Here is an 18547-nt window from a genome sequence, read left to right as displayed (position 1 = left end):
TGTCCAAATTAGGCTTAAAAGCCCGACGAGCTCCGTCGTTAAAGATCGAGAGCCGCGCCGACCGGGTATAAATATCCGCGCCCACGAGCCCCGTCGTTAAAAATCGAGAGACGGTCCGGCGTCTATAAACCCTCCGGCCGGGAAACCGGGAGACGAGCCGGCGTCTATAAATCCCCGAGCAGAAGACCGACGAGCTCCGTCGTTAAAGATCGAGTCGTCCGGCCTATAATATCCGCTACCCGACGAGATCCGTCGTTAAAGATCGAGACGGCGGCTATAATATCCGCCGACGAGCCCGTCGTTAAAAATCGAGAGACGGTCCGCCTATAAACCCTCCGTAGGAAACCGGGACGAGCCGTCTATAAATCCCTCGAGCGAGAAGACCGACGAGCTCGGTCGTTAATGATCGAGACGGTCCGGTCTATAAACCCTCCGGGAAACCGGGAGACGGTCCGGCGTCTATAAACCCTCCTACCGGAAGACCGTCGAGCTAACCGAGAGGAAGACCGACGAGCCCGTCGTTAAAGATCGAGAGTCGCGCCGACCGGCTATAAATATCCGCGCCGACGAGCTCCGTAGTTAAAGGTCGAGAGACGCGCCGACCAAATATCCAGCCCCGACGAGCTCCGTCGTTAAAAATCGAGACGATCCGCGCCTATAAACCCTCCGGCAAACCGGAGACGAGCGGCGGTCTATAAACGTCCGGGCGGAAAGGCCGACGAGGCTCGTCGTTAAAGATCAAGAGCCGCTACCGCCGGCTATAAATATCCGCCGACGAGCTCCGTCGTTAAAGATCGAGAGGCCGACCGGCTATAAATATCCGCGTCGACGAGCTCCGCCGTTAAAGATCGAGAGCTGCGCCGACCGGCTATAAATATTCGCTACCACGAGCTCGTAAAGATCGAGCCGCCACCGACTATAAATATCCGCGCACGGCGAGCTCCGCGTTAAAGATCGAGAGCGCGCGACCGCTATAAATATCCGCGCCGACGAGCTCCGCCGTTAAAGATCGAGAAGATCGACGGTCCGGTCTATAAACCCTCGCCGGAAAGCGGAGACGAGCCGGCGTCTATAAACGCGTCCGAAGCGGAAGGCCGCGAGCTCCGTCGTTAAAGATCGAGAGCCGCCACGACCGCTATAAATATCCAGCCGACGAGCTCCGTCGTTAAAGATCGAGAGCCGCGCCCCCGGCTATAAATATTCGCGCGACGAGCTCCGTCGTTAAAATCGAGGCGCCCGAGGCCGGCATAAATATCGTGCCACGAGCTCGTCGTTAAAGATCGAGTCGTGCCGACCGGCTATAAACATCCGCTGACGAGCTCCGTCGATAAAGATCGAGAGCCTCGCCGACCGGCTATAAATATCCGGCCGACAGCCGGCCTGAAATCGAGGGACGGTCCGGCCCTATAAACGCGTCCGAAGGCCGCGAGCTCCGTCGTTAAAGATCGAGAGCGCGCCGACCCGCTATAAATATCCGCGCCGACGAGCTCCGCGTTAAAGATCGAGCCGCCCGACCGGCTATAAATATTCGCGACGAGCTCCGTGTTAAAATCGAGAGCCGCACCGACCGGCTATATAATATCGCCGAGCCCTCGTTAAAAATCGAGACGGTCCGGTATAAACCCTCCGCCGGAAACCGGGAGGCGGTCCGACGTCTATAAACCCTCCGGGGAAACCGGAGACGGTCCGGCGTCTATAAACCCTCCCGGAAACCGAGACGGCCGTCAAATCCGAAGCGAGAAGACCGACGAGCTCCGTCGTTAAAGATCGAGAGCCGCTACCGACCGACAATAAATATCGCGCGACGAGCTCAGTCGTTAAAGATCGAGTCGCGCCACCGGCTATAAATATCCGCGCCGACGAACTCCGTCGTTAAAAATCGAGACGGCCCGCCTATAAACCCTCCGGAAACCGGAGAGACGAGCGCGTCTATAAACGTCCGAGCGGAAGGCCGACGAGCTCCGTCGTTAAAGTTCGAGAGCCGCGCCGACCGGCTATAAATATCCGCGCCGACGAGCTCCGTCGTTAAAGATCGAGAGCCGCGCCGACCGGCTATAAATATCCGCGCCGACGAGCTCCGTCGTTAAAGATCGAGAGCCGCGCCGACCGGCTATAAATATCTGCGCCGACGAGCCCCGTCGTTAAAAATCGAGGGACGGTCCGGCGTCTATAAACGTCCGAGCGGAAGGATAAGGCAACGTACGACCGTTCGACTCGCTTATCAAAAATACTTTGACAGAAATCCCCTTTCGAGCACAAGAAAGGAGGGACGATGGCGTTGATGGAGGCCGTAATTACCGCCTCATCGGCCGAGCGGATAATGATTTCCTGGAAGAGCCGTTCAGCGAAACAATAGTCCAGTCAGTCGGACTAATCGCCTCCTTCGACTAGACTTGAAGGGGAGGCAAGTGATCCGGCAGTAAGAATGGGAGTCCCCATTTAGCAGAGTCAACGCCACGTGGAGGTCGAAAGGTAAAAGGCCAACCAGAAGCTTGGCCGAGCGGATAATGATGGTGACGACCGGCTGAAGCTTCCGAGCGGAAGCAATACACCCCGGCGGGAAGTCGGGGTTCCGAAGCTCATGATGAACAGTATAGTAGTGCCGAGCGGATGGCCCGCTCGGCCGAAGGAATAAAGTATCAACACTGCGAACAGTCCAGAGCACATGACCAGGAATACCCCGAACGGACGTATACCTTAGTCCGGTCGGACGTGATGGGACTGCCGAGCGGCATGCCGCTCGGTGCGGAAACAGAAGGGCTAGAATGACAAGACAGAAGATTATGCTATCTCATTAGAAGATTATGCTGTCCCATCAGAGACGTGTTTGGACTGTAGCAGTAAGGGGTCAGGCAAGCTCCTCTGACAAGCCCATACTGGGTATGGCCTGAGGACACGTGTGTGCCTCGGTGTATGTGCATCAGCCTCCTCAGAGCTCTATATAAGAGCCCGCAGATTTCGCCGGAGGTATAAAAAAACTCGGATCTTCGGAGCTATTTCATCGTCTTATTCTTGCCTGACTTGAGCGTCGGAGGGTCGTCGCCGGGGACCCCTCCCCGGCCCGACTTCTGTGCAGGTTCGCCGGAGGTCTGTGCAGCTGGTCGGAGATAGAGGAGAGCGCCACGTGCCCAGCGTCCGTCGATTCAGCGACTCGGACAGGATCAAGTATCATCCTAGTTTATCCAATTTAAAATATCTTCATCAATCTTATTGAAAAATAGTAGATACAAGATATCTAAAACAATTACTTATTAAATTCCCTATCAAATTTAAATATTTCTCACCTTTTCTTTTACTATTGTTGTACATACAATTAATATAATCAACCTTAATAGCTTTAAATAGCCACCTGAACTACTCTTTCCTACAAAATGCCCCTAAAATTTCAACATTGCCAAACTACTCACGAGACTATATGTGTTTCAATCAAGTACATATCAAATTTTCTTAGCAGCAACAATGGAAAGATGACTAGAGTGTTCATGCCACATTTTAAGGTAAAATAATTCAGTTTTAATTTAACTTTTTTGCTTCTGCTTTTATTTGTCCACTCTCTTTCTTCTTCCTCCCTCTTTCACTCCCTCCTTTCTCCCAAGGAATTGATGGACCAATGTAATAGCCTACCACGACTGCCTCATCCTATCTCACCATCTTTTCTCATTGATTTCCCTCTTTCATCCTCCGATCTCTTTTTTCTCTCCTTCCTCAATGTCACAACTTCATTGCTAATGCCAATTGCAAATTGTCTAATTTCAATGCCTGGGGGTTTGCCTGATGACAATGGATTTTGTGTATAATTCTTTTTTTTTGTGGTTGCTAATGCTCCCTTACATGACTTCTGACTTGCCTAGCAACTATATAGCAAACATATCATAATTGAGTTCAACACAGCTAAATACTGACCTACTGTCCATAACCAGTACGCTGAATAATACATGGAAGGAACTGAATAAGTGCATATGGGCATAAATTATAAAAAAATCTGTATATATTGGACATGTAAAGGAAGATGGAGCTGTGTATATATTAAACCTGACATTTAACGCAATAAGCCTAGAAGAACATTATTTAAAGCTGTATGACGTAGTGTGCCAAAAGGATTCTCAAGAAATTAGTTTTGCATGTGAAATTGGCCCTGGTTTCACCATGTTGCTTACTGAGAAGATATCTGAAAAATCTTTCAACGCCAAGTGCATGCCAATGTGAAATTGCCAAGGGTTTAATTTACTATGTCGCTTATTAAAGAAGCTATCTGAAAACTCTTTTAAAGTATGCGCCAAAAGAATTCTCAAGAAAATAGTTTGGTAGTGAAATTCTCTGGTTTCACAATTTACCATCTTGCTTATTGAGAAGTTATGTGAAAGCACTTTCAGACATTAATGCTTATTCAGTCAAGTTTTTTCCATAAATCTTTAAGCTCAACCAAAAAACTAATAAAGGTACAGAAAAGAAAACACGTTCCAGAGTAAAACACAATTTATAATCCAAGCCCACATGCAGCGCAGTTCACATGTAGAACAGATTATACACAAACTGTCTTAGCTTGATTTTAACCAAATGCGACCTATTCAAAGTCTCCCACAAACCATACTCCAGAATATAAATCAAGACACCGAACTTAAATAAATAAGAGGTAATGCCCCCATGAACTAATTGACAACAACATTGCTTCTTGGCACAGATAAGAACTTAATTGTGAAACATACTAGTAAATACGATTCCAAGAAAATTAGAGCCGTACTAATCGATTCCAAGAAGAGCCCTAGGATCGGAGTGGCGTTACCGGGGAACAACTCGCGTCGATCGGCGAAGTCATGGTATTCCTGAGATTGAGGGATCGACGGGGTAACGATCATCAACACGACGAAGATTACGACGGCCGCACCCCAAGCGTACGATTTCCTCGATCTCTCCGTTGCTTCCCTCGCGCGGCCGTGATGGCTCTGCCGAAGGTTTGAAGTCTGAAGACAACAGCTTGCCTCGGAGTTGAAGGAAGAAGAGGGCTGGCTTTGAAACGGATCGGACGCGGATCAGGATTCAAAGAATGTAGGAAAGCGATCCGATCGAATCAGTTGATCCGCGGGCCGAACCATCGTAGCCTAACCCGACCCGCGTACCAGGCCCGATCCGACCCCTGCAAGCGATCTATAAGTATCGAGCTCCGCATGCAATGATCTATTCTATCCACCGAACGCTGTCAAAAAGAGAAACAGCGGCGATGGCCTCCGCGACTCCAAGATCAAGAACAAGAAGCGCGGCCACCACCGCCGGTATCTTCTTCCTCTTCCTTTCTTATTTGCTTCACGTTCTTGCGGCGGGAATTTTCGCGCAGCAGAGGCCGTTCTCGAAGGTGGACGGCGGCGGGTGGTGGAAGCTCCTCAGCAACAGCGTCGGGATCTCCGCAATGCACATGCAGCTGCTGCCGGACGACACGGTAGTTATGTTCGACCGCACCGACACTGGACACTCCAACATCTCGCTCCCCGACGGCAGCCGCTGCAGCACCGATTGCACTGCCCATTCCGTCCTATTCCACCTGTCCTCCTCCTCCGTCCGCCCTCTCACCATCCTCACCGACACCTGGTGCTCCTCCGGCACTCTCCTCTCCAACGGCACCCTCCTCCAGACCGGGGGTTTCAGGGACGGCGACCGCGTAATCCGTTTCTTTTCTCCCTCCCCCCTCTCCGATTGGGTGGAGCAGCCCTCCTACCTGGCCGTCCGCCGCTGGTACGCCTCCAACCAGATCCTTCCCGACGGCCGAGTCATCATCATCGGAGGCCGCCGCCAGTTCTCCGGCGAGTTCTTCCCCCGAGACCAGTACTCTGCCTCCCCTGTTTTCCAACTCTCTTTCTTGGTTGAGACGTACGACCGCGAGTCGGAGGGCAACCTGTACCCGTTCCTCCACCTCCTCCCTGACGGCACCCTCTTCATATTCGCCAACGACCGCGCCATCGTCCTCGACGTGGCCAGCAAGCGCGTGATCCGCAGGCTGCCTCCCATCCCTGACGGCCAACGAAGTTATCCCAGCTCGGGCTCCTCTGTTCTCCTGCCCCTCCGCCCGGGGGCGGCAGCGGAGGTTCTTGTGTGCGGCGGCGCGCCCTTGGGGTCCTATCAGGCCGCGCTCAATGGAAACTTCCTCCCGGCTCTCCGCTCGTGCGCTCGGATCAAGCCGTCGGACCCCGAGCCGGCCTGGTCAATGGAGGACATGCCACTTGCTCGCGTTATGGGCGACATGATCCTCCTCCCTACCTGCGACGTCCTCATCGTCAATGGCGCTGCGGCCGGCACCGCCGGATGGGAGCTCGCGCGAGAACCCGTGTTGCATCCGGTCCTCTACCGGCCGGACCTGCCGGAAGGGACCCGATTCTCCGTCCTGCGCGAGTCGCAAATCCCGCGGATGTACCACTCGACGGCAGTGCTGGACACCCACGGGCGGGTGATCGTTGGGGGCAGCAACCCTCACAGTAGCTACAAGTTCACCAACGTGATGTTCCCGACCGAGCTGAGCCTCGAGGCTTTCTACCCGCCTTACCTACTGACGGCCGCCGGAGATCGGCCTCACGTGTTGTCCGCGCCTGCTGAGGTGGGCTACGGAGAGAGGGTGGCAGTAAGGTTCTTGGTGGCGGGGCACTTCCACCGCTCGGGGCATCAGGAATTGGAGGACGTGGAGGTGGTGGCCCTGTCGCCGGGGTTCCAGACGCACTCGGTGGGGATGAACCAACGGGTGGTCGTGCTGGAGACGTCCCAGACGCTGGGACAGTTAGGCGGGTACGAGACGGAGGTGATGACACCTCCCTCGCCAGCAGTGTCGCCGCCGGGATACTATCTCTGGTTCGTGGTGCACGAGGGTGTGCCGAGCAAGGGCGTCTGGGTCAGAATCGGATAGTACATTTCTTTAAAGTTTTTTCTTTTTCTTTTCTTTCTCTGTCAGAATTTAAATCTCAATTGATACCAGTTCGTTGATTCTTCTGTATCTGTATAGATTTGAAGCGTGTTCACGATTGGATAAGGAATCACATTAACGAATTACAAATGTCATTTGCGTAGTTGTTCTGGTGCTGTTTCTGTCTACATTTTTTCTTTCTTGTTTGCCTTGTTGATGAGAGAACAGATTAAACCAACCATACAAAAGGCACTTACTCCCACACGCTCAGGCACGATCTCAAACTTAGCATACAGATCGAGTGAAGTATCAAATCAGTTGATTTGGATCAGTGCTCGGGAGGCCACTGGCAGCACTTGGTGAAGAGTCCAAATGTGTCCACTTGGCGCACGAAGTTGATCGTGCTCGCCCACCCTCCAAATCCAAAGCCAACGACCAATAGCCACGCCACCACAAATACGTTGACGCAGTAATGACCCACCCAGCTTCCTAGAAAGACGAGGCCTCTGCACGGCATTCTGTCGAACAGTTGATCGCCATGGCAGAGAATTGGCAAATTTAAAGAGGATTAAACCAGACCAAAACTATTAAGCGAGACGATCTCTTGCTGAAGCGGGAGCGAAAGTGATCATATGAGCTGCGGCAGGGATGATGTAGACTGTGAAGCTAACGAGAAGGGAGGACGGTGGAGTTGATGGAGCCAAAGAAGGGGAATACGATCGCTAGGAAACATATAGGGATCATCACCACGGGGAGCCAAAGCCCTCTTGAACACGCTTTTCGTCTCATGCATGCCGATCACCTTCTCCCACACTAAGTAAAGAGGCGTGTACGCGAATCCGAAGGTTATAAACTGCGTGAATACATACAAAGGAACGCTAAAATTTCCAAGCCGAACTAGCGTTTCAATATGTTTAACGATTGATCCAGTCAGGATGCTCAGAACACGGAACGATCGGAATGATATGACTGGAATGAAGGGGGAGAGTATAATTAGTCGTCTTCTATGTTGATCAAGTTGTCAGAAGATTTCTGGTCAATGATACTTACAGATAGCGACGGGGTTTCCCTGATCCCTAACACCCCGATGCTTAAGGCGGATCCTACAAATATATAAAAAGTAGACTACATAGTAGAATAATAAAATGAACGAAAAGTGAGTACAGTGACGTACCCTGGCCCAAGTGGGCGCCCTCTGGTGGATCTGGTGGATCGATGAGCTAGTTGTGACACTGATCGAGTCGTCGTAACCTTGAAGAATATATGAATGTGAGCCGGAGGAGCCAGATCTGATGACACAGAGTCGGATGCGGCAGGGATCTATTAGCACGGAGTTGCATGGGATCTAAATTGCCGGAATATGACAGCGACATGCAGAAGGGACTATAATAGTGGCTCGCAGGCCATAATACTATAGCAGCACGAATGCCAGATCATAATAATCGCTCATAGCCGGATAATATCAACAGTTCACAATCATCATAGTAGTGCGAAGGGCGAAACATAACGGCTCGATGGTTGTAGACAGGGTAAATCATTGGCCGAGCGGAATGCCATAACATAGGTTGCGCTAAACATGAATCAGTCGAATCTAAAGGCAGAGGCGTCGGCAAGTCAAATATGCTAACACAGGTGCCAGTTGGTCGGATCCAACGATGGGGGTGCCAACAGTAATATTGGCAGCGACGTCGACAGCTGGTGGCTGCTTGCTAGGGCTATGAAGCAGTGCTCTTGCAGGTGTGGTAGTCGGTCAAGGCTGAGAGGGAGAAGAGGAAGTAACGCCGGGCTGTGGCGCGAATGTGAGGGCCGTGAAGTGCGACGACAATGTCCTCGATGCTGGAGTGAGTTGTGGGTAGCCAATGAAGGCAACTGCGCTGGAAGCGACGATGTCTTGCGGGAGAGAGAAGAGGAGAGGGGGTGTTAGTGTCATCGGCTTGAGTAAATCTGAGGGAGAAGAGAGGAGAAGCTCTGCTGGTCTCTCCTTTGCGTCCAACGGCGGCAGCGTGTCCTGCAGGAGAGGAGAGGGAGAAGCAGCGTGAGTAAGATCCTAGTAGCATGAAGAAGAGGTGGCTGTGCAACGACGTTGTCGACCTCAGTCGGTATGGAGAAGGGAGGAGGCAGCCTCCCTGCTTCGGAGGAGAGCATAGGCGACGATGTCGACATCAGTGTCGACGTTGACGTAGAGAAGGATACCCCCTTGCGTGCGACCTTGGCGGTAGATAAAAACATGAAGCCCCCTCCTCCTCTGTGAACAATGCTCCTCTAAAAACCCAAACCCTCAACATGTGAAAAGATGAAAATGCCCCTCTTTTCCTCCCTAATTACTCTTAGGTCCCTAAGCTATATCCGCATCAACGATTAACAAAGATTACCTGATAATTGAGCATGAGAACGATAGCAGTATCCATGAAATTAGATCTCGATCGGAAGCAAAGAGAAGGCATTAGAATGGTCAAGGAGCATGTCCCCTGATCTTATCCTAAAGTTGTGAGAGATGGAACGCTGGTGAGGTGCTATTGGAGTTGATTGGGGGAGAAGACTTCGAACTGAAAATCAGGAAAATGAGAGGGTGAGCTATCCCCATCACCAGAAGAGTTAGCAAAGAGTAAAAGAGCGAATGAGTGGTTAGAACGAAGACTGGGCTGTCTCAACCTTCTACTTCGACACTCAAGTCAGTCTCTGACAATGTTAACAATGAAGAATGAAAAAGATAAATAGTGACATAAAATAATGAAGAATTAGTGTATGTAGTAAAAAAAATTTCTTTTTGTCCCCCCTTGCCATGCGGGGATAGGGCTTTTTTTATAGGAAATGTTTCTATCTAGATGTCATACCCATATTAAAGAATGTGTCTGATAAAAATTGTCGGAGAGTCATGTCCGTACAATATTTCTACTTGCCGAGCTTTCCAATATCTTGGGGATACCTCTTTGCTCCGAACATGGACAGATGATCAAGAAATAGAGGTGAATGAAGCCCTAGGGTTTTTCCCTAAGGGAAGAACCTTTCCCCAAGGAGAGGAACAAAGTTTCAAACCCAAGATGAGTCAAAGAATGGGGTATTGCCCATTTTATACCTCCAAACTTCCCAGGAAAAGCAGGATTACAGGGGTCCGGTAAATAAAGTTTTTCACCCCTTGAACCAGTTTTCTTGTAATCCACCCTGAACCCAAGTTGTATCCTTTGAAATTATATACAATCTAATATTTGGATTGAGCCCTGGAGCCGAAAGTTAAGGTGGTTCAAAATTTGATCTGCAGTCTGGGCACATATTCCGATGCAACCACGGTTGGGAGGCACGAACATGCCTTTTATCATGGCTAGACCTTGCTTTTCTATCTATTTAACTTGAAGTAAAGTTGTAGATCTTGAAGTTAGCTACGTTTCGATATAAAGAATAGCCTGTAACTCTAATCAAACGCAAAATTATAGCCATTTCAAACTAACTCTACAGTTTGCCAAGATTCAACTCAGCCCTATTTTCGCGCGACACGATCCCCTCGTGTTCTCCATCACACGGTTGTGCCTGGAGACACAATCGTGGCATGGATAGCCTCGGGTGGAGAGGCACGTCCGTGCCAATTGGCACAACCCCTCCTTGCTTAACCTCTCAAATGAGCCACGACCGTTCTAAATGACATAACCAGACCATGGCTTGGCTATGGAAAGAGGGCATGGTAGTGTGTTTTCACACAACCACTCAGTTGGTTGCTGATGGGAGGCACACCCGTACCTTAAGACACGGTTTGCCCTTGCTTTACCACGGGAGAGGGCACACGGCCATGCCTTTTGGCACGATCAGATTACTGGATTTTCACAAGTTGCTCCAATGTGCGTCTTTTACTCCGTTTTCACTTCAAATTGCATCGTATCAATCAAAATATATAAAGAGTAGATCTCCGAATAAAAGAAGTGGAAATATGATATTATAATAAAATAGAATGTAATAAACATACATTATTCTCATGAAATACAAGATAGATGTGCCTTAAAATATGCCAGAAAACTTATATAATTTACACACATCATTAGACCTCAAGGCTCAGTCTCCTTACTTCTCATGGGCAACACTCCCAATCTAATCCCGGTCGGCTTTACGTTGATTAGACTTTAGGGCTTAGTCCTCTCACTTCTTATAGGCAAGACTCCCAATCTAATCCCGATTGACTTTATGCTGGCCGGACCTCTAGGACTTAGTTCTCTCACTTCTCATGGGCAAGACTCTCAATCTAATTCCGGCCAACTTTACATTAGTCGGACCCTAGGGCTCAGTCCCCATCTCATGGGCATCGCCCCCAGCCTTACTCCCTACAGGATTTACGTCGGTCGGACCCCCAAGGCTCAGTCCCCTTCTCTTGGGCACCGCCCAACCTTATTCTCGGTCGATCTATTAGTCAGTCGGAACCCCAAGGCTCAGTCCCCTTCTCTTGGTGCATCATCCTAACCTTACTCCCGGTCGACCTCTTAGTTGGTTGAACCCTTAGGGCTCAGTCCCCTCACTTCTCATGAGCAAGGCTCCCAATATAATCCAGGCTAGCTTAACGTCAGTCAGACCCCCAGGGCTCGGTCCCCTTCTCTTGGGCATCGTCTCAGCCTTACTCCCGATCGACCTCTTAGCCGGTCAGAAACCCAAGGCTTAGTCCCCTTCTGCTAGGAATCATCCCAGCCTTACTCCTAGTTGACTTCTTTACCGGTCAGACCCCCAAGGGGACAACATTATCAGGGAATCGTAATAACTTGCCAAAGAATAATAGCTATTCATTAGGAAATATTCTAATACTTTGCCACCTACAAATCGCGGAACCTTCCTCTACCCAATGGAAGCTCGTCGTATTCTTTCACCCGACACACCCTGACATTCAACATTCTCTGATGTCTTATGATTGCGGAGGTTACAAAAGACAGAGAGGTCCTCTTCGTTGGCTAGGTACATGTTAGACAGTAGTCTTAGTTACACGCACACATTTACTATTCTTCATCTTTTTTTCACTCGACCTCTCTTTTGACTTGAGCGTCAAAGGGCCTGTGCCAAAGACCTCTTCCTAGTTCTTGTTCTAACTTTCGGGTGCTTGGTTTGTGGCATTTGCAGGGTCGTGGGTACCATCAGCGATCCTCTCTCCCAGGCCTTAGATTCCTCTCTTCATCAACATTCTTGCCATCATCACCGGTACCCCCATGTGACTCAGTTTCCAGATGGAATCAAATTTAGTGTCATATATGGGAACATATGCACCTGCTTCAGAATGTGAAATGGGAGAATACCAGTAAAATCAACATCACTATGATGCTCAAGGAATATGAATTATTCAAGGAGACCAAGATGCGATCGACTTCAGAAAAATAGACTATAGATTCTCATCCGTGCCGCACACCTGTGGCTTTGAAGGATAGGTCCTCCACCTCAGACAGAAGGCCTAAGAGGAATATGTTGGAACCCCGAGGTTGTTTTAATGTGATCAACAAGTTAAGTTAGGTTCTATGATGTTTTAACCTTGTGTCTAAGTGTGTAGGAGCTTAGGAGCATAGGGAGTCGAGCAAAAGACGCAGCTAGCGAGAAGGACGGCACGGGAGAAAGCCAACGAGCTCGGTGCGCCTAAGAGATGAGGTGTTGCGGAAGAGTACGCGGGCGGATGAGAAGGAGGCGCGCGACCTTTCCGAGGGATGAGAAGCCGGAGCGGAAAGTTGCTCGAGAAGGCCGGAAGTTGGGTTCAGGTGAGCCCAATTCCGGATGGACGAGATCACCCAAGCGAGCGGAGCCAGAGCGGAAGACCCGGACCGAGGCGAGCTGAACCGGAGTAGAGAGCCCGGACCGAAAAGGTCAACGAGGTTGACTTTAAGGGTCCGAGCGCCCAGAACCCTTCCGAGCGCCTGGAACCTCAAATTTATCAATATCAACATGGGCGTTGATCGTTGTGTCGGGGATAAAGTTTTATCCCCTCTCAGGTGCCTGGAACCCTTCCAGACACCCTGACCAAGGCTATAAATATAACCTTGGTCTAGAAGCTTCATATCAGAACAAGAATTAACAATACAACACTTGTGAACTTCCATTTCTAGTTTAGCTTCTCTTTTGCACTTTCACTACTGTAAGAGGCTTCTCCGCCTGAAGGAGATCTTTTTAGAATGTGATTCACTCCTTGGATTAACAACCTTCCCGGTTGTAACCAAGTCAAGTCTGTGAGCCTCTTCTTTTAGTTTATTGCTTTCAATTTTATGCAAGTGTTTAAGTTATAAGTTCGAGAATGACATTTTATGTTTATTGTTTAGGGCTATTCAACCCCCCTTCTAGCCGGCCAAGGTGGTCCAACAGAATCGATCATGTGACTTCCCCCGGGCATTGTATCGAGTCCCTGGGGAGGGTGGCAATAGAATGGAGCAATCTCAAGCCTCCTTGGTCAAGAACTCGCCCTCCAAGGACCTGAAGAGGGGAAAAGGCCTAGCCATTCAGGAGACGCCTAAATAAATCAGCGTTCCTTTCTCCCAGGAAGTGATAGACAAGACACTTCCTAGGGTTTTAAGCCCTTATCCATTGAAGAGTACAGAGGTAGCAATGACCCAGACGATCATCTCTAAAAATTCTAGAACGTTGCTCTTCTGCACCAATATGGCAATGCCATAAAATTTTGAGTGTTTTTGACAACTCTTTCTGGCTCGACACTAAGATGATTTGACATACTGCCAATCGGGTCTATCTCCTACTTCAAAGAATTCAAAAACGTCTTCCTGCATCATTTTGCCAGTAGTAGGAGATATCAGAAGATTAATCATAGTCTATTTGCTCTCAAGCAAGAGGCTACAGAGCCCTTGAGAGCATACATCAAGCGTTTCAATCAGGTGATGCTGGACTTCCCCTCCCCCACCTTTAGATATTAATAAGCACCTTTTCTCAAGGCCTGTTAGAGTGAGATTTCTTTCGAGCCCTCATCTGAAAACCCGCAAAAGACTTTGACAATTTGCTAGGGAAAGTGGCCAAATACATTAATACATAGGAACCTCAAGCCTCCCAGAAGAAATAAATAAAGACCCCCGCTCCAACCGATCGGGCGGAGAGGAGGCCACCACTGCCTCCTATCTGTCCTAAGGATCCTCAGCCTAATATTCCTTTGGTTCAAGAAGAAGGGGTGGTATAATGGGTCAGGGTTATTCAAGCTCCTGTCAACCAGTCTGCCCCATGGGAGGCCCGGTACTACACTTACCATCGATCTCACACTCATGACACAGGAAATTGTCTCCAGTTCGCTCAGGATTCTCACCATGCAACCGAACTAGGCCTGCCTCCAACCGAAATCATGCCTCAACTTCTGAGACAGTAGGCCAGCATCCCTAACATCTCTACCCAACTGACTAATCCACCTCAAGGGAAAGAAGATCTGGGTGGCTCGTCAAGCGGTAGAGGAAAGGAAATGAGGGAAACTTGGGAGGAGGAGAACCAGGGAAATGCCGTCGTCTGGGACATTCTATAGACATGTCATGTACTCGATCGGAAAGTCGTATAGTGTTGGTCAGAGATGTAGCTAAGCTGATACCCCATGAGGATGGGCCATAGAAAATCCTCAAGGGGCTTGGGTCTAAAATATTAAAGGTGAAAAGCTAGATCTCCTAGGGAGCGCGAAACACCTCTAGCCTTACTATAATTGAGGAGCATTCTCTATCTGTATTAACTTTTATCTAATGAACATATTCTAGACTCTCGACCCAATGCAAGTTATAAGCAAGCAAGGTTCTCACATCCCAATGACCATCCGGTCAGATTTCAGACTCTCGCCCCTGTGCGAGTTATAAATGAGCAAGGCTCTTGCATCCCAATGACCATCTTGTCTGATTCCAGACTCTCGCCTTAGTGCGAGTTATAAGTGAGCAAAGCTCTCGCATCCCAACGGCCATCCGGTTGAATTCCAAACTCTCGCTCCTATGTAAGTTATAAGTGAACAGACTCTCACATCCTAATGAGCATTCGGTCAGATTCTAAACTCTAGCCCAGTGTGAGTTATAAGCGAGTAAGGCTCTCGCTTTCCGATTACCGTCCAATAAAATTTTAAACTCTTGCCCCAATGTGAGTTATAAATGAGCAAGACTCTCGCATCCCAACAACCTTCCGATTGGATTCTAGAGTCTCACCCCTATGCAAGTTATAAGCGAGCAGCGCTCTTTCATCCCAACGACCATCCAGTTGGATTCTATTCTCTCTCCCCTGTGTGAGTTATAAGGGAGAAAGACTCTTATGTCCCAATGATCATCAGTCTCACCCTTGTGCGAGTTATAAGTGAGTAATGCTCTCGCATCCTAATGATCGTCCGGTCAGATTTCAGACTCTCATCCCAGTGCGAGTTATAAATGAGCAAGACTTTTGTATTTCAACAACCATCCGGTTGAATTCCAAACTCTCACCCCTGCGTGAGTTATAAAAAGCAGGACTCTCACTTTCTAATGACCATCAGGCCAGATTCCATACTCTCACCCAGTGTGAGTTATAATCAAGCAAGGCTCTCGCATCCCAATGATCATCCAGTCAGATTTCAGACTCTCACTCCAGTGTGAGTTATAAGTGACCAAGACTCTTGCATCCCAATGATCATTCGATCGGATTCCAACTCTCTCCCCTGTGCAAGATATAAGCGAGCAGGGCTCTCGTGTCCCAATAACCATTCGATTAGATTGCAAACTCTCGCCCCTGTGAAAGTTATAAGCGAGCAAGGCTCTGCGTCCCAATGACTATCCGGTCAAATTCTAGATTCTTAACCCTATGTGAGTTATAAGCGAGCAAGGCTCTCATGTTTCAACGACCATCCGATTAGATTCCATATTCTTAACCTAGTATGAGTTATAATCGAGCAAGGCTCTCAAGTTCTAATGACCATCCGGTCGGATCCAGACTCTCACCCTAGTGCAAGTTATAAGTGAGTAAAGCTCTCGCATTCCAACGATCGTCCAGTCAGATTCCTGACTCTTGCCCCAGTGTGAGTTATAAGCGAGCAAGACTCTCGCATCCCAATGACTGTCCGGTAGAATTCTAGAATCTCGCCCCAAAGAGAGTTATAAGCGAGTAGGGCTCTCGCGTGACAACGACCGTCTGGTCAGATTCCAGACTATTGCCCTAGTATGAGTTATAAGCAAGCAGGGCTCTCACGCCTATAACTTCCTAGTTAGGATTAAAATTCATCCGTCTCTTATCTCTATAGCTACTCTATCGGACTCTTATCTCTACAGCTGCTCTGCCTGGCTCTTATCTCTATAGTTGCTCTGCCTGACTTTTATCTCTATAGTCAGTCTGGCCAGCTCTTATCTCTATAGCCACTCTGCCCAGATCTTATCTCAACAGTCGTTATGCCCAACTCTTATCTCTACAGTTGCTCTATCTGACTCTTATCTCTACAGCCGCTCTACCCGACTCTTATCTCTACAGTCCCTCTACTCGGCTATAATCTCTACAGCTACTCTGTTCCGCTCTTATCTCTATAGCCACTCTGCCCCAACTCTTATTTCTACAGCTGCTCCGCTCGGCTCTTATTTCTACAACCGTTCTATCTGGCTCTCATCTAAATAGCTGTTTTGCTTAGCTCTTATATCAATAATCACTTTAACCAACATTTAACATGATCATAGTGATGCTTGACAATATACACATATTGTAATTGTAAGATATGGAAATTGAATAATAAATGTTATTTAAGGAATATTCTTATAGAATTTTTTAGAAATTTTTAATGATTTAAATAGAGTCCATATGAGATGTTTTAAGATGATATATCTATTGACTTAAGGAAATCCTATTTGGATTATCACTTAAAAGGGAGCTATTTAATATAATTAATATAAGTTTTTGATTAATTAACCTAAGGTATATAAGTGGAAACCTAGGTTTTTTCCACTTATTTTTTTTTTCGATTTCTCATCTCTTCTCCCAACTCATGCTGCTAACGATTTCTCTCTCGGCGACGCCGTGCACGCCACCATGCACACATGACTGCCAGTGTAGCCTTGGCCGATCCTCTCTGTGATCCTCCTTAGTAGTCACCCCTCTCCCTTGACTTAGCATTGCACTGTGTCCGTGTGACGTCCCCGTCGTCATTGCTTTGGTTGACGTCGCCATCCTCATGCATTGTTGTCCTTACTAACGCAACCAATCCCATGAGTCGTCGGCCCTCCCAAGCCACTGTCGATTTGAACCCCTCCTCGTTGGGAAGCTGAGCATCAACCAGGCACCAAGGAGGGTTGCCACTGTTCCAATCATCTCGGACACACCTCTCACCTTTGGATCCTATTTCGGACAGATTGGGCACTCTCTCTGTGGTCGACCACTCCTCTGGCCGTGAGCCACCATTGATAGCTATGCCATCGCTAGTGACCTCCATCTGTGCATTGTTATCGTAGAAGAAACCATAGGTAATGAAATCCCCTTATTCCCTATGCTCGGTTCATTCAAATGTTATGAAAAACCTACAGTAATACATGAGGATAAATCTATTAGTGATTTAGGAAGGTATTAACCATTTCATTGATAAGTTGATTGAATTAAAAGGTTGTTTAAATTTTGTTGGTTCCAATTAACAAGGTCATTTCATGATAGCAGTTGATGATGATTAGTTGTTCAACTAATGGGGGATTAGGGGATGAATAATTAATTGGTAATGGGTTAACTGATTTATGATAATCAAGAATTAATTTAACTCATGGATTAAATGATCAGTCAATTGAAGATTATGGAATGGTTAGGGATAATTGAGGGTTAAACTTAATCTAATAAAGAAGATGAATTAATTAGGGTTGATGTTGGTTAGACCTAATTCAATCAAGGAATCGATATTAATTGGAGTTAATCATTAATTAGGGTTAATTGATGATTATTCGATTAGGGTATGACCTAATTAGTTTTGAAATTTGGTTTAGCATGTTGAAGCATAACATAATTAGTTAAACCATACATTATGTTGTAGGACTCTGATGCGAGACGAACATTTTGATATACTGATAGTTTTAGCATGGACTACATATAAAGGCGGATAGTTCCTGCTTGTCTTCTTTAGATTTTTGATCTTAGTGCATGATTATATTTGCTTATATATTGATTAGGTAGTATTTACTTACTTACCCTAGCTCCATTCTAGTTATGTCTTGAGTTAATACTTAACTGTTTGTACTTAGTTTGATCTATTTGATATTCATATAGTCTCATTAATATCCATGCTATTTATACTTGTATCTTTATGTAGTGATACTGTAGGGTAGGATATCGAATATCCTACTAAACCTTGTTGATTTTGTAGGCTCATACCTATACTTTAGTAACATTATACCGTAGTATAGGGTATCGAGTATCATATTATACTTTTAATTATTACTCAGGCTCATGTCTATATGCTAGTGAGGTTACACTGAAGTGTACTTATAGAGTATTATATTAGATGAGATATTATGATTAGAGGACTAGCATTTTCCTTGGTTGAGATTGTTACTATTGTATTTATTGTTGGGGTACTTAGGCACATGTCGTTAGACCTGTCACTTATTGCATGTCTATGCATTTGAACTACCCATTAGAGTAAATAGTATTATGGATCTATCGCATGTAGATCATAGCTAGATAGCTAAGTATCCTACTTGATCCCTTGTTAGTTGTTTGGGATGTTAACTATTTGCTAGAGAGGCCATACTATGGTGTAGCTAG

The 18547-nt window shown here is 47.5% G+C and overlaps 1 protein-coding gene and 1 pseudogene across 1 annotated transcript; one reads left to right on the top strand and one right to left on the bottom strand.

Moving 5' to 3' along the window:
• Positions 1 to 5218: 5218 nt before the first annotated feature.
• Positions 5219 to 6886, top strand: LOC122025662 (aldehyde oxidase GLOX-like). The gene has a single exon (XM_042584533.1). The coding sequence runs from the start codon at positions 5219 to 5221 to the stop codon at positions 6884 to 6886; it is 1668 nt and encodes a 555-aa protein (XP_042440467.1).
• Positions 6887 to 7070: 184 nt separating this feature from the next.
• The window catches only part of LOC122025571, a 55415-nt pseudogene continuing 43938 nt past the window's right edge, over positions 7071 to 18547 (bottom strand).

The sequence above is a fragment of the Zingiber officinale genome, chromosome 1B (assembly GCF_018446385.1).
Source record: "Zingiber officinale cultivar Zhangliang chromosome 1B, Zo_v1.1, whole genome shotgun sequence".
Lineage (NCBI taxonomy): Eukaryota > Viridiplantae > Streptophyta > Magnoliopsida > Zingiberales > Zingiberaceae > Zingiber > Zingiber officinale.
Note: the sequence above shows the minus strand (reverse complement) of the source record. Positions and strands in the feature narration are given on the sequence as shown.